Source organism: Artibeus jamaicensis, unplaced genomic scaffold (assembly GCF_021234435.1).
Source record: "Artibeus jamaicensis isolate MK-2021 breed Jamaican fruit bat unplaced genomic scaffold, CSHL_Jam_final contig_354, whole genome shotgun sequence".
NCBI classification, from domain to species: Eukaryota; Metazoa; Chordata; class Mammalia; order Chiroptera; family Phyllostomidae; genus Artibeus; species Artibeus jamaicensis.
This window is the reverse complement of record NW_026521803.1, coordinates 36260286-36276200: the sequence shown is the minus strand read 5'-3', so window position 1 is coordinate 36276200 and position 15915 is coordinate 36260286. Positions and strand designations below refer to the sequence as shown.

At 42.0% G+C, this 15915-nt stretch overlaps 1 protein-coding gene across 2 annotated transcripts in view; it reads right to left on the bottom strand.

The window, feature by feature from the left end:
- Window positions 1–15915, bottom strand: part of MALT1 (MALT1 paracaspase) — a 57236-nt gene that overhangs the window by 21274 nt on the left and 20047 nt on the right. The window contains exons 3-9 of one of the 2 annotated variants that reach the window (XM_037151954.2): window positions 14635–14756; window positions 13906–14065; window positions 11554–11732; window positions 11024–11120; window positions 9936–9968; window positions 7285–7311; window positions 3778–3810 (exon numbers count right to left, since the gene is read on the bottom strand). In XM_037151954.2, the coding sequence (XP_037007849.2) occupies window positions 3778–3810; window positions 7285–7311; window positions 9936–9968; window positions 11024–11120; window positions 11554–11732; window positions 13906–14065; window positions 14635–14756 (651 nt within the window). The remainder of the gene's footprint in view (window positions 1–3777; window positions 3811–7284; window positions 7312–9935; window positions 9969–11023; window positions 11121–11553; window positions 11733–13905; window positions 14066–14634; window positions 14757–15915) is intronic. The other variant, XM_037151955.2, reaches the window with a different exon arrangement.

The window sequence follows — 15915 nt, the reverse complement described above, 5'->3', positions numbered from 1 at the left end:
TGAACACGGGCCTGGACTAGGCCATCAACCTCGGCCACTCAGCGCTGAGTGGTGTGTTTAGAAATTGGTATGAACACCACTCTTAAACCGTAATAGGCACAGACACTCACATTGCTGACTTGATGTCTGCAATATTTCATAGAATTCTGGAGGCTTCAAATCATTAAGCTGATTAAACGTCATAAAAAAATCGGGTGAAATTTCTTCTCTTTCCACAGAACACCTGGGTCCAGTGTTAAACAAGGTCTGGAGAAAAGCTGGTACCAAAGAACGTGACTCTCATGTGGCAAAAAACCCCACTTCGTGAAAAGCTTTATTACTGTCATGTTGTGGTGTCTTTATTCTACATTTACAGCTTTCAGAGATTTCTTGCAAACTACCCACTCTTACGAGTATGCACATTTTAGAAAACAATAAAGTGACACTTAAGCCACATTTCTCCTAAGTCACTTCAAGTCCTATACACATGACAATCTCTTCTTTTATCCAAAAGAAAGGGCCAATCATCGAGACTACTTATGTGACACATAAGGATTCAGACATAAAGCTTCTTTCTACTAAACTACCTTTAGTTCAACTGAAAAGGTGAAACTACTCAGGATGGATTTCAACAGGAAGCAGTATAAAACTTAACATCATTGTATTTCCTTTTTTAAAAAAAGTTTCTTCTTAAATAACCTAGACCAAAGTACTCACTGCACAGTAAGACTGCCAGCTGGCTAGTCCCCAGAAAGGAAACTTTCGGTGCCTTCCTCTGTGACCCCGCCGACCCCGCGAGAATGCAGACCACGCAGATCCTGTGAGAACTCAGACCTGACCTCAACACAGTGAGGCACTCAGCTCACCCTGCTTCCCGGGGTGGGGATGGGGAATGCGTTGTCTCTGGCTGACGTCAGCGTGGCCCAAATCATGGGGGCCCTGAAGTTACTCAGGTAATAAAGGGTTCGTAAATCACTGGGGTGTTTTAGTGGAGGATTACGATAATTTAACTCCAAAACATATACTAAACTTAAGTTTTATTGGCAGAAAACAGTGAAAAGGTATGTAATAGGAAAAACAATACTGGCGTCTTTGGGGAAAAAATCAGTTGTCAAACTATGCATGCTAGGCTGTTCCTGCTAATGCCAATTCTTTATTCATTGGTTTTGTTTCCTGATTGGAAAGAACACTTAGAACAGCTTACAGAATGCACGAGTTCGATAATCGGAGAACTGTGTGCATTTACATGTATGCATTTATAGTGACCATAACCTCACAATATTTTCCCTAATGATAATTTTAATAGCTAGTTTTTAAAAGGGGGTAGAGCATTTCCTTAAAATAAGTGGTAATAAACATGGTGAGTAAATAAATCTTACCTGGTCCAATCTACTTGTAAAACTGTTGCTGAGTGACAGGTGAGCGGGGAGACTGAGCACGGAGACGCAGGCTGCAGGGGCGCGTAGCAGAGGACAAAGACTCGTCCCAGGAGATTAGTGGTAGACAGGGAGAGGCAAGGCCAGACTTTAGAGATGTGGCAGAGGGCGAAACAGTAAAATCTGAAGTTCAGAAGAGTTAGGAACGAAAGAAAACTTTAAAATAGCAACTCTGTAAACACCTGTGACACTTTTCAGGTGATAATGCAAAGGGAAGAAAGCTTCTGTAGAAAGAGACTTACTGTCAGAGCCACCCACGGCTCCGTGCACACAGCCCTCTACCGGAAAAAGGAAGCACGAGGCAAGTTGACTAAGCAACGGAATAAAACCACTTCAGAAAGATATTTAACTACATGATCCCAGACATTTTCCAAAGCTCGATGGAATGTATTCTTTAACACTTGGTACATGTTACATCATTCATTCCATGTCTAGTCATCTAACGGTGTGTTACTCATCTCATCTAAAGTGAACTAATCCTCACGAGCACTTGGACTAGGGTCTGGAACAAATTCAGTGCTATGTAAGCATTTGGTAAGTAAATTCTTTGACTATCAAAAACCGAGTATTAGCATCAGCTCTAACTGGCTGAATATGTGGTGCTTGCTGGTCTCACACATAAGGCCTTTTTTTAAATCCTCACCCACGGGCGTGGTAATTGATTTGAGAGAGAGGAGAGGGCAGGGGGAGACGGAGAAAAATTTTCATGCGAGAAACATGGACTGGCTGCTTTCTGTATGTGCCCGACCAGAAATGTAACCTGCGACTTTTCGGTTCACAGAATGACACTCCAATCAGCTGAGCCACACTGGCCACAGCATAAAATCTTTTCATCTCCGTGTCCTACAAAATCAAGTCCAAAATCCTCAGTCTGGCAAACAGCCATTCACGCTCTGTCCTTGCCTGCTCTCCAGCTGCAGTAAAAGGCGGCCCCCAGTGAGCCAGGGTCCCCCTCTCTCACGCAGAGTGGCCGCGTGCCCCCCACCCCCGGCCCTGAATCCGGGCTGCCCTGTGGCTGTCTGGGAACACCATAATGTAGCGTGACACCCCGCCAGTTCTGAGTCTGAACCTGAACAAGCCCCACAGCTTCCAGTTTGGAATATTTAGCTACGTGGTGAGACCACGTGGGGAAGGAGGGGAGGAGAAGAAGGGGAGGAGGAAGAGGGGACAGACTGAAGCAGACAAAAGGCTCACAACAGGAAAACAGGGCACATGCACCAATTTAGAGAGGCAGCCACTATTTAGCCACAATGGACAGCTACTCTTTTCATAGGCACCCAGAAATCTAAATTTTTATATGGTATCTGATCAGTGACAGCTGATGATAGTAGTTAAAAACACTGTATGGTCCCCCACCCCCCAAAAAGGTGGGCCAGTTTCGTGTCCTCTTCTCTACGGCCTATAGCGATCTCGTGTTTGCTGCCCTCTGGCTGTAACTTCTGTACCTACACTAATGGCACTCATCGTGTATCTCTAATCCAGGCCTCTCCAGAAAGTTCTGGCTCCATGGACACAGCCGCCTGCTGTACATCTTCACACAGATGTGACACGAACACTGCGAACTGGTTGGGTCCCAAACCGACAGTCCTCTGTCCTCTGAAGCCTGCTGCTTATTCTGTGTTCTCTGGCTTAGTGGGCGCTACCACCCCCCGCAGTGGTCCAGGCGAGAGTCTAGAGGTCTTCTGAATTTGTTCTTCTCCACTGTCTTCTCAGGAGTAACCCTGGTTTAGATTCTCGTTTCTTCTCTAGACCACTGCAACAGTCTGTCAATTCTTCCAACCATGCACCCCATCTGGGTGCACACTGGCACAAAACGGGCCTTTCACAGAGACGTTTCCTCCAGGGGCTCAGGGAGAAACAGGGCTCTGAAGCTCTGGCCTCACCCTCTTTCTCTGGCCTCCTTCTCTCTATGCTCCAGAGCACAGCGCGCTGCTTACAGTGCCCCAGACTCAAGCCCGGTCACAGTGCAGCGGGGGTGCGGGCTGCCTCTGCCTGGAAGGCCCCTCTCTCCTATGCTCACTGCCAGACGTGGAGTTGCCATTGCTGCCCCTCTGAGCTCTTCCAGTTTAACCCCACGGCGAGACGGTGTTACTCACCTGCCCGGGACGCACACGTCCCTCGGTTCGCAGGCCATCAAAGCAAACCAATCACTCCCCAGAAGCTGACTTGGCCCCACACACTGATTCCATCCTGTTCTATCATTTCCTTTACAAATATCCAAATTAACCATGTGGTCTCAAAGTCATTCAGGTACTTATAAATGTGGTCAAGTTAAAATGCCTGCTATCCCTTTATGCTCACCATAAAACATATATATATATAGTATTTATATTTTGATCAGGCATTTTAAAGCTCTACTTACCCAAAGGTTGTTCAGCTGTTTGCTCTTTATTATCTATAAGAAAATAAAAATGCAAAGATATAAGGTGTTATTATCCATGACATGAGTATCTTCAGGGTTACAATAAATACCATCGGTGACACTCAAAGACAGAATACGATTTCTAATAGCTAACTTACAATTTTAAGATTTACGGATTCTTTTTTCTTTAGTTCTCACTTGAAGACATGGTTATTGATTTTAGAGAAAAAGGGAGGAGAAAGAGAGAGAGAGAAACACTGATGTAAAACACTAACTGGTTGCTTTCCACATGTGCCCTGACCAGGCATTGAACCCGCAACCTTTTGGTGTATGGGACAGTGATCCAACTAACTGAGCCACCCGGCCAGGGAAAGATTTCCAGACCCTTGACAACAACACACACCGGGGTGGACGGCCTTGGCAGTGGAGCCGGGGTATGCCTTTGGTAATGGACGGCCATAGTGGGGGTCGTAATCTTCAATGGGCTGGGCAGGAATACAGTCTGAAAACAGTGGGTGCTGGGAATCAGCAGCAGAGGGCTTAACATTCACTGAATGCTTGCCTGGTGCAGTTATGGATGCTTTCAGTATAACCGACTAAAATAAACATAACTTTACCAGGCATACACAATTACTACCTCCATTATACAGATAAGGGATCTAAGGTGGAGAGAGATTAAGTCACTTGTTCAGAGTTATCGAGCCAGGAAACCTCATTCCATGGCCCACGCTCTCTGCCATCGACTCTCCATAAAATGAAGTATCTCTCACGCTGAGGACCACATGGAAAGAGATACAGGGGAAGATGGAGTTCAGTCAGTCATCTGTCTACTACTATAGACAGGGTAACTTTTCTTTGGCATTTGTAACCATTCATATGCTACTGTAGTCTATGAAAAGTTTTTTAAATGTCCTTTTTTTTAAACTCAAATTTTTTGGTGTCACCAAATACTGAAGAGTAAGGATATAATGAAAGAGGAGGCCAAGAAAATTTCAGAAATTCAGTGGTGGTTGTTTGCAAAAGTTTTCCTGAAATAACTTTTTACAGTGTTCACTGAAGAGCAAGAAATAACAGGCTGATTTAAGGGGAAAGGATTCAAACCAGACCAAGAGGGGGTGGTTCTCTGATACCCGGTGGGTTTAGATGTTTGAATGTCTCCCTGTGGTGTCCCCTGAGCTCTGGGATGGTGGGGCTAAAATGACACACAGCTTTTATAAATACGTGAGTAATAGGGAGAACAAAGGGTTTATTCTGGATATCTATAAACCAAATTATAGAAAGGGGGCTTATAAAGACCATGAATTCAGTTTACCCCAAACCAGTGGCCTTCTGGTTTGTAGAATTTGCTTATATGTAAATAGCACAGCCCGATCATCACTCACAATAGGTGTTTATTTAAAAAATCTGAGCATGAAATAAAGAAACAGATCCTAAGTAAAAGAGCAGGAAAAATCTCCAGAAAAAGAACTAAATAAAACAGAGGCAATCAAACTACTAGATACAGAGTTCAAAATAATGGTTATAAGGATGCTCAAGGAACTTCGTGAGAACTTCAACAGCATGAAAAAGTACAAAGAAACCATAAAAAAGACCAGTAAGAAATGAAGGATACACTAACAGAAATGAAGAATAACTTACAGGGAATCAACAGTACAGCAGATGAAGCCGAGAATCAAATTGGTGATTTGGAATACTAGGAAGCAAAAAACATCCAAAGAGAAAAGGAAAAAGAAAAAAAGAATCTAAAACCATGAAGACAGTGTAAGGAGCCTCTGAGACAACTTCTAGCACACCAACACCTGCATCACGGGGGTGCCAGAGAGAAGAGAGTGAGCAAGAAATTGAAACCTATTTGAAAAACTGATGACCGACAACATCCCTAACCTGGTGAAGGAAATAGACATGCAAGTCCAGAAGCACAGAGAGTCCCCAAAAGAGACGAAGCCAAAGAGGCCCATACTGAGAAACATCATAATTAAAATGCCAAAGGTTAAAGACAAAGAGAGAATCTTAAAAGCAGCACAAGAATAGCAATTAGTTACCTATATGGGAGCCCCCATGAGACTGTCAGCTGATTTCTCAACAGAAACTTTGCAGGCCAGAAGCGACTGCCAAGAACTGTTGATAAAAAGCAAGGACCTACATCCAAGGTTACTCTATCCAGCAGGGCTATCATTTAGAGTCAAAGGACAGATAAAGAGCTCCCCAGACAAGACAAAGCTAAGGGAGTTCATCACCATCAAAGTAGTACTACATGAAATGTTAAAGGGCCTTTAAGAAGAAGAAAGAAAAGATAAAAAATATGAATAATAAAATGGTAATAAATACGTACCTATCAACAACTAAATCTAAAAAACAAAATTAATAAATACACAGAACAGAAGCAGACCCAGAGACAGAGGAAACGTGTTGGCAGTGGTAGACTGGCGGGGGGGTTTGGTGGGTTGGGTGAACACGGTGAAGGAACAAATTTGTTGTTACAGAATAATCACGGGGTATAAAGTACGACATTGAGAATAAAGTCAGTGATATTCAAATAACTACGTATCGTGTCAGGTGTGTATGAAATTTATTGGGATGACTGTAAGTTATATAGTGTCTAGCCACTGGGCTGTACACCAGAAACTAACATAACATTGGATGTCAACTGTGATTGAAAAATAATAAGTGATTTAAAAAATAAAGAAAAAGATGGGCATGAAACTAAGAAAACTAGTTATGGTGCTAAAATGCTGAACTGTAACATACCAGGGAATGAATGAAATCTCTAAAACATGAAGTGACAGGACTGCCTTCTTAGCCCAGTCCTGCTCCATCACCGTCTCTCGGAACGCCCACAACCCGGGGATGTCCTCTGTCCTTACAGGGTCCTCGCTGTCACTCGGCCTTCCACCCCAGCTAAGGCTTTCTCATAAGCTGAACTTGTTCAGAAATGTGTTCTGATTAAAAGTGGCTACAGAATGATGAATACTCTCGCCAACAGAAAGTTTCTTAATGGTTACTGACCAGCTACTTATATATATAATGCAAGGTATTTGCATTAACACACCTTTTACTTCAGATGAAGACACCCTGTCCAACCACTTCAGGTATATTCTATGAATGAACAACTCTGAGCAAGGTCCCCAGGGTCTGGCAAGTCTCCAATTGTTACCCTGTCACTCTTTTGAAGACTGCTTCTTGTCTTTCAAATAAAAAAAATCATGCACTTCCCCCATTAACTGCCTTTTTATGGTCCAGAGTCACTCACAAAGATAAAAACTACATTCATGTTTTGTGTAGCCTCCGTATACTTTTCTATCCTCATACAGTCTTATGATCTAGAATATTTTGAGTATTTTGCACTTCATGTAAGTGCTTATTTCAACCCTAAATTACAATATTGTTTAAATAAAGAAAAAGTTACCACTACTGTAACCAGTACTGCTATAACAAAAGATATGTACAGTATCTTTAAATTATTATAGTCGATAACTTAAAAATCTAATGTTTTGCTATATTACTCACCAGGATGCCCAAGATGATGTAATTCATCTGAAATGAAATAAAACACATTAGCTTTGAATAATTTAACTGCCTATTTAGCACAAATAGTAAGACTAATCAGAGAAGGTTTTGAGCTATTACACCACGTTAGAATGTTTAATCAGTTTAAAATTTTCAAATATATGACATGAGAAGCCATGCAAAACAGAAGAGGAAAGAGTACTGTTGTGGATATCGGGTAGGTAGGACTTCTAACCTAAGCTATTATTACTTTCATTGAGTGGCAAAAAGCTAAACAGACTCGTTCATAACTTGTTCAAAGTTTTAGGGAGATTCTGGACGATTATGGAACATAAACAGTGAAGATATAGGTCTGTCTGTGTCCTCAATCAAAAACTTTTTGAAACTAATTAACAATCTGATCTTTTAACAAGTGATCTTTCCCTTCTTTATCATCTTTTAAATTTTAGAACAGGCTGAGATGTACAGAACCGCTGTGAAGACGGTGCAGAGTCCATGGAAACACCCTCAGCCAGTTTCCCTGTTATGTTTACCATCGTATGTTAGGAAGGTTTGTCTGTCACACCATTAATGCTCTTGTTGTTTCAAGGTCCCTTTCAGGACACACTACATTTGCTTATGGCACCTCAGACGCCTCTTTGTCATGACAGTTCTTCACATGTCCCTTGCTCTGGGTGACCTTGACAGCTTTGGGAATTACTGATGAGGGACTGTGTGGGCCGTCTCTCAGGTGGAGCCTGTGATGTCCTGCTCAGGGCTGGACTTGTGCGGCGTGTTTCTGGAGGCACGGTGGACTCAGAGTTGTTAAGCTGAACCTCCTGGCTAAAGGGCATCATCTAAGCACGTCTGACATGGCAGCCGCCTTTCTTCTGCACAAATTGTATGGAGATAAATGTTAGTAAGTTATAAATGCTGTTCTAGTCATCAGATCTTAGGTAGAACTTATTCTTACATGTGCTGTAAAATCAACTCAGGAGTAGCACTGGCTGGAGCGCAGGGCTATGTACAGTTTTCTTTTGCCTTTTATCGTGCAGACCCCTCTCATTTCCCATTACTCAGGCCAGTGCCTAGTTCTTCCTTCCTCTCTTTGGTGGGGCTGCTTTACACACTTGCAGTCAGTTGGGATTCTCCTGTCCTGTTTTGCATTCCAACCTGGGAGCTACCCTCCTCTGACCTGCTACTGAACGATTTTTAAAAATCTTGTGTACCTGTACGCACCATTACAGTGGTCGCACAGAATAGTGTTACTACCCTAACAAATCCCCTGAACTGCACCTGTGCCTCCCCACCCGTCCTGATCAAACACCTCCAGCAAAATACTGAAAACTAAACAGGTGCCATTACGCCCCGTGGATAAGAAAGACATGACATTAGGACACTGCTCATGATACCAGCCCGCCGAAGATGAGAGTCTCAACTTCGCAGAATTTTTAGAAAGAAAAGCTGGACCTAATTTTTTCATCTGGAATTTCTGGAGTTGTTTCATTGTTGGACTTTCATCTCTAAGTGTTCTGAACAGATTTCTTTGAAAATCATGATTTGATTGTGTGTTTATTATTGCAAAAACGACAGGCAGACCCTTGCAGACAGGGAAGCATCACAGCGAGGTGGTAATTCACAGGCATCGCTCTGAAGCCAGACCAAAGAGCAGTGCTCGCTTTACTCCTCGTTTTCCTCATGCATTCTCGGAGGTCTCCAATCTTAGGAAGTTTTAAAAGTCATGCAATTAGGCAAAAAGGGAGTAAGAAAAGAAAGAGGAGTTGGTTAGGACTGCTTCACATAGCATTCCCCCATGCAGGGCCCAAGACCACAGGACTGAGACCAGGACTGACCACAGGACAAGAAAACCAGGAGATGCAAGATTTAACATTATTTTCTTTCTCTACCCAAGTAGAACTTAAGGTTATATTATAGTTAAAAGAGGCAGAAATTGAAAAAATACTTTGCTACCCACAGACCTAATTTTGTAAAACAATGTGATATTATACTAAGGAAATTTAAGTTTTAAAATTTACTCATTGCAACTTATGTACAATGCTTTGGTTAGTTAAAACAAATTAGAAACTTATGTTGAAATAGATTTTCAATTCTCTTTGTATGTTACGGTAAAGGTGACAGGGTAGATTAATCTATAGACTTCGAGCTTTAAAAATGGATCTTATCGGTTTTATATTAAAGTATAATACTTAACATTGGATAAAACATCTGTTAAACAAAAATCTGTCCCAATACTTTCACAGAAACTATGTTTGCATTGAGGGGCATATTGTCAGGGCCGAAGAACAAAATAATCTGAAAAAGTTTCTATGAGAGTTTAGCCACCTTTTTTTCCACAAATTTTGTAATGATAAAAGTTAGCATGAAGAAGTGATTATAAATGTTCACTCTTCATAATCTGTTATCCTGGAATTTTATTCTTATATACAGTAGAAAAATCAATTGAAAATCAGTTATTTGAACAGTAGGTCAGTTTAAAAATGTCTGTGGTGATTCATAAACCGTCCAGGACTCAGACACAACGTCCTCGGTTGAAACGATTTCTGGTAGCTAGTATTTTCCCCATCCCTGCACTCGGCGGGCCGGAGTGCCGCGGCAGTCCCGAGAGAGCCAGCATGCAGGGTTCGTGGATTCAGACCGAAGGACCACACTACCTTCAGTGCACTCCACTGCCTCATCCGCTCTTCCTTGTTCCAGAGAAAACAAATGTGAACACACTGTAATTCACGATCTTAGGAAGGGCAGCCGTCAAGCAAACAGAGATAAACATCACAGAAATATGGTGGCAAACCAACACAGGCATCAACATCTCCTGCTATTAAAAATCTAACTATAAATGCATTCATCTTAAATAGAATATATTCCCAAGTTATGTACTTCATAAGGGGGACGGTTGATTAGTCATTATTCTTTCCATCATATGTGTTTTTTAAAAAATGTTTTATTAAAAATCTTCTCCACAAAATCAAGTTTTGTTTTTCTTTAAACATTTTATTTATTTATTTTTAGAGAGAGGGGAAGAGAAGGAGAAAGAGTGAAACATCTCTCCCTTCTCTGGGAGAGAAACATCAATGTGTGGTTGCCTCTCATGTGTCCCCTACTGGGGGCCTGGCCCACAACCCAGGCATGTGCCCTGACTGGGAATCGAACCAGCGACCCGTTGCTTCACAGGCCCATGCTCAGTCCACTGAGCTACACCAGCCAGGGCTCAAGTTCTTTATAATTAAAGTTTTAATAAATTTTTGCCAAAAGTGTTTAAAATAAACTCTAAGCCCTGACCGGCATGACTCTGCTGGCTGAGTGATATCCTGCCAAGTGAAAGGTCGCAGGTTTGATTCCTGACCTGTGAAAGGTTGCTGGTTCGACTAGGCTGCGGGCAGGTCCCTGGTTGGGGGCATGTGCAAGAGCTGAGATCAATGTTTCTCTCACACATTGATATTTCTCTCCTCTTCTTCCTGTTCCCTTCTCTTAAAAATAAATAAAATCTGAAATAAATAAACTATAAAATTCAAACATAATAAAAAGATGTAAATAAACTTTTTTGTTATGGTATATAAACCTAGATTATGAATTTTAGTACGTATTCTCTCTGATTTCTATATAGACAATGTAACTCCTGACACTTAACGCACTATTAAATAGAATGGGGTAACAAGGAGAAGCATTTCTGTTGCTTAAATGTGTAACTTTTTATAGCTTCTGTTACACTCCATTTGTCAGAACACTGAGTAACACTGCTTACCTACGATGATTTCTGCCTTCTTGCTATCTTGACTGTCTCGGTCATTATATACACGACACCAGTAGGTTCCTTGATGTTCCAAATCCACATAAGGTACCTGTATCAATATTAAAATATACACATATTTCCTCTTCAATTTCAGTTTAAATTGGCTTGGATAAAAACTTATTTTGTATTTAAAAAAAACCCTACAAAACAAAATTGCAGAAGGCTTTACAGACAGTCTTATTATTTCCATTCCCTGGGTTAAGTACTAGTTTAAGCAAATGACACAAAGAACCCAATAATGGTGAGTTTGGTGCAATACTACAATTTGACATTTCAGTATAAACCCTTAGGTGTAGGCTGGGGTTGTTTCCTAGCACTTCTGCAAATAAATCAATTAATGTTAAAACACAGGCACCCGAAACAAAAATACTGAAAACATGAGAACACCACCGACAAATGGGTTTATTAATGTTAACCTTAATTTTCAATGACACTATCTCACACATTAGCACAAAAAAACCACCTGGAAACAAGCTTCCTACCATGTACATCTTCTTTGTCTCGTGTGCTAAAAGGGACTCGTTTCGGAACCACTGGTACTGAGGGATAGGGCTTCCGACAGCAACGCACTGTAGGACCAGTGTGCTGCCCGGCAGCAGCTTTTGGGACCTCGGTTCAACGCATATTTGCAACCTAGATTCAGAGATGGCATCCAAACTTCCTTAAATTAAAAGAAAAATATTATTAAACATAAATAAAATCTCTAAGTTAAAAAAAATAAAATTTCCCCCTGTAATTTTTTAAAAGATTTCCTTTTATTTTTAAATTTATTTAAATATTTATTTATTTTTAGAGGGGAAGGAAAGGAGAGAGGGAGAGAAACATCAGCGTGTGGTTGCCTCTCATGCGCCCCCTGCTGGGAACTGGCCTGCAACCCAGGCATGTGCCCTGACTGGGAATCGAACCTCGGTTGTTTGGTTTGCAGGCCCGCACTCAATCCACTGAACTACACCAGCCAGCTTTTTTGTAATTAAAAAAAAAGTGTTTTCATGTTCATCCTTCATTTTTTATAATCTTTTTTTAAAAAAGACTTTATTTATTTTTTAGAGAGGGGAAGGGAGGGAGAAAGAGAAGGAGAGAAACACCAATGTGTGGTTGCCTCTTTTACACTCCCTACTGGGAACCTGGCCCTGCAACCCAGGCACGTGCCCCAACTGGGAATGGAACTGGTGACTCTTTGGTTCACAGGCCAGCACTCAATCCATTGAGCCATACCAACCAGGGCCGTTTTCTACAATCTTTAATAGCATCTCTCAAACTGTTTCATAAAACAATGGCATTTCTAGAAATACTAAGAAATGGTCTGTGGATAAAAGAATGCTGTGGACCAGGAAGTTTAGACAAGTCTGGGTGAACCAAAGTTAAGCAGATCCGTCACCGCAGGACTTAGTGCTTTCAAGGTGGGAGTACGCACGGAACATGCAAGAGGGGAACACAGTTCAAGTGGTTTCCACACGTGCCTGGCTGCAGAGTCTTTCTGTTGAGGGCGAATATCTTGAAACTCCTGTTCAACACAGAAAGCTCTACGTTCTGCTTTAACTTGATTTATTAAAATAAGGAGTTTTGTTATCAGCACTGAATAAATCTGCACAGATTGTCACTAGCACTTCTTTCCAAGGCAGGTATCGTACAGCATTCCTTACTGAATACTCACTGTTACTCAAGTTCCTGGAGAACAAAGGAATGTTATGCATTACCAGGTCTCCCACAGGAGACTCTGTCTCACAAATTGCAGGTGATCAATAGTATTTGTTGAATCCCGGCTGGGGTAGCTCAGTGGATTGAGCATGAGCTTGAGAACCAAAGGGTCACCAGTTCGATTCCCAGTCACGGCACATGCCTGCGTTGCAGGCCAGGTCCCCAATAGGGGGCACATGAGAGGCAACCACACACTGATGCTTCTCTCCTTCTCTTTCTCCCTCCCTTCCCGTCTCTGAAAATAAATAAATAAATAAATAAATAAATAAATAAATAAAATCTTAATAATATTTGTTGAATGAGTAAAGTTCCAGGTATAAACATACCAAATTTCATTACATGCACAGAAATATCCAACAAATATATAAATAACTCAACTAACCATTACTATTTTTATAGATGGTTTGTTTATTAAGGTGTGGAGGGAAGAATATAAGACAGACTAGAAACACAAAGCCCATTTCTCTCCTGTTCTTTTTGTCTGGCAGAAACGACAAAGGATTCGGTCTTCACGGTGTGTGTGAATAAAAGAGGGGGTCTGCTGTCCACCTTTAGAGGAGACTGGTTTTTTCTTGATCAGTACTAGTTATTGGACTAAAAAAGGTGAATGACAAAGAGCGAAAGAACAGTTTGATGAAATGCTTTTTTGTAGCAAATGATACACTTTATACCCTTTCAGGTCAGTATCTCTTCTAAAATTTTACTCCACAACGCAATTTTTTAGGAGTAATATAGTAGTTTCAGAGGAAAATGTACAGTGTGGAAGGAAACTAAAAAGTGAGCAGGACTGTATTAGATTTTTTTTTTCCTCCTCCAAAACCACAGACATCATTCAACTCCATGAAAGCAGGAAGGGTGGAAAAAGTCAGCAGCAGGGCCAGACTGAGATGGGTGCTGTGTCATACAAAGGCGTGTGTGTGTGTGTGTGTGTGTACACACACACACACACACACACACACACACACATTTCTCCATACAGCAGGGATTCAAAGCACACAGGATAAAATCTTAACAACTGGTGACCTTATACTGGGTCTAGTAGACATGAGCTTTCGGTAATATTTTGATACTTGAATTTATTTAAAAGTAAACAACTGAAATAAGGTAATTCCCTTCCTAATATTCAACTTACTTACCCTGGAAGCTTTCTCTTAATTCTGTGATATCGCAAACATCCAGCTGCGACCACTGGCTGAATTCAAAGGTGCAGTTATTATTGACTCGACAGACATAAAAGCCTGCATCCTTCACATGCACTGTGTTAAAAATAAGTTCGGATGCATTTCCATTTGGAATCTGGGAAATAGTAAGAGAGTATCAGTAAATAACTCATCAAAGCATGCCTTACACGAAATGTGCCATGCAAAATGCATGATTGCTTGGAGTTGTGAAAAGGGCATCTTGTTTCCAAGTCTAAAATATTTGTTACTTAAAACACAAATAACATTTTGAGTAATGTAGGGCTGAAGTCTTGCAGTCTTCTACAAATCCATTAACCAGAGAGTTAATAAATTCTCTCCTGTGTACCTTACCAAAGCTCACAAACAACAAAAGCATCTGTCCTGTCTCTAAAACTGTTCAGTCGCTGGTATCTGAAGAATCCACAATGCCAGCATTTCTGAGCTGAGCGGCCATGTGATGTGACAAGCACCACGGTGGAGTGGACAGTGCCCAGGAAGCAGGTGTAGCTACTAATTTCTGTTCTGACCTGATCAGTTGTTAGTGCATGAACAAGCCATTTCCCCTCAAGTCCGATTTTCTCACGTGCGAAATTCTGTAAGAGGATGGACTCCTCAACCAAGTATACTTCTTTCATCATTCTAGCTTCTTATGACAGGGGAACTGAAAGGCATTTAAAAAATTACCTCCTTATTCATTTTGAACCACTGATATTGTACAAAAGGATGTCCGGTTGCCCGGCAACAGAGTTTCACAAACTGTCCAGCCAAGACTGCCTTTGATTCTGGGTTTACAGTGATCTTTATTCCTTAAACAAAAAAGAAAGAAGAAAAAGTTGAGTAAATAAAGTCACAGAAGAGTTTTCCTTGTTTATATTTCTGAAACAGAAAAGTCATCTTTTGGAAATAACCTGCATATTCATCCTCGTTATAAGTCACCCACTCGGATCTCCTTCCCCAGCAGATTATGACTTTGTCAAGTTCCAGGCTTTTAAAACCAGGAGGAAAGAAACTCGCCAGCAGACTTCGATCTATTGTACTTCCCACGACTGGGGGAGAAAACCGTCACACTTCTCCAGTTCCTAGAAATATTTTTTCCATGTTCTAACCGGCCTGAGTCAGGAGGCCCCGATGGCAGACGCCCGCCCGGCAGCAGCTGCGGCCCTGTGTAGGGCCAGCTTTCTCGGGCTCCGTAGGTGCTCACACGGCCGGCACTCCACTGAGTTACTGCACTGCCAGTCACGCGAGTGTTGAGTTGAAATGCCAGTAAAAATGTGTACAAAAGACACCTGAATCTCAATGCTGTGGTTCGGTATTAAAATGGAAATTATTCTGTAAGCAGAAAGGCACAGAACCAGAACAGCAGGATGTAACTTTGATACACGCGGCACATTTCTCATCTGAGAAATGACTATCAGCAAGGCATCTTGGGAACCTCTGACAGAAACAGCGAACGAAACCCTGGAGTCAGTAGTGAAACAGACGCCCCTGCCCCTCCCCCAACCGCTGCCTCTGGAGAAGGCACGGGACCCTCGGGCAGCCCCGGAGGGAGGCCTCTGTGGTGAGGAAAGAAACACGGGCCTCCTGCCACCAGCATGTGAACCAACCATCCGACACAGGAGTTCCAAACCCTGTTGGATCTTCAGGCGGCTGCAGCCCTGGCTGACAGCTCGATGGCCCTTACGTTCAAGGCCAAAGCGTGAGCCCACATCACCCCAGGAAGCCACTGCTGGATTCCTATCCTCGGAAACCGTATGAGGTAATGAACAGCTGGCGTTTTAAGCTGCTGGTTTTGGGGTGATGATTACGCAACAACAGATGACTGACATGAAAGAAACCCACGCCAGGGAATTCCGCACGTGCCCAGGCTGGAGCACGTGGCACTGGGTCTGTGGGCTTTCAGGACAGAAGGAGCAAAGATCACTAAAACCTCATTTCCTGTACCTGCTTTTATTTTCTTTCCTTCTC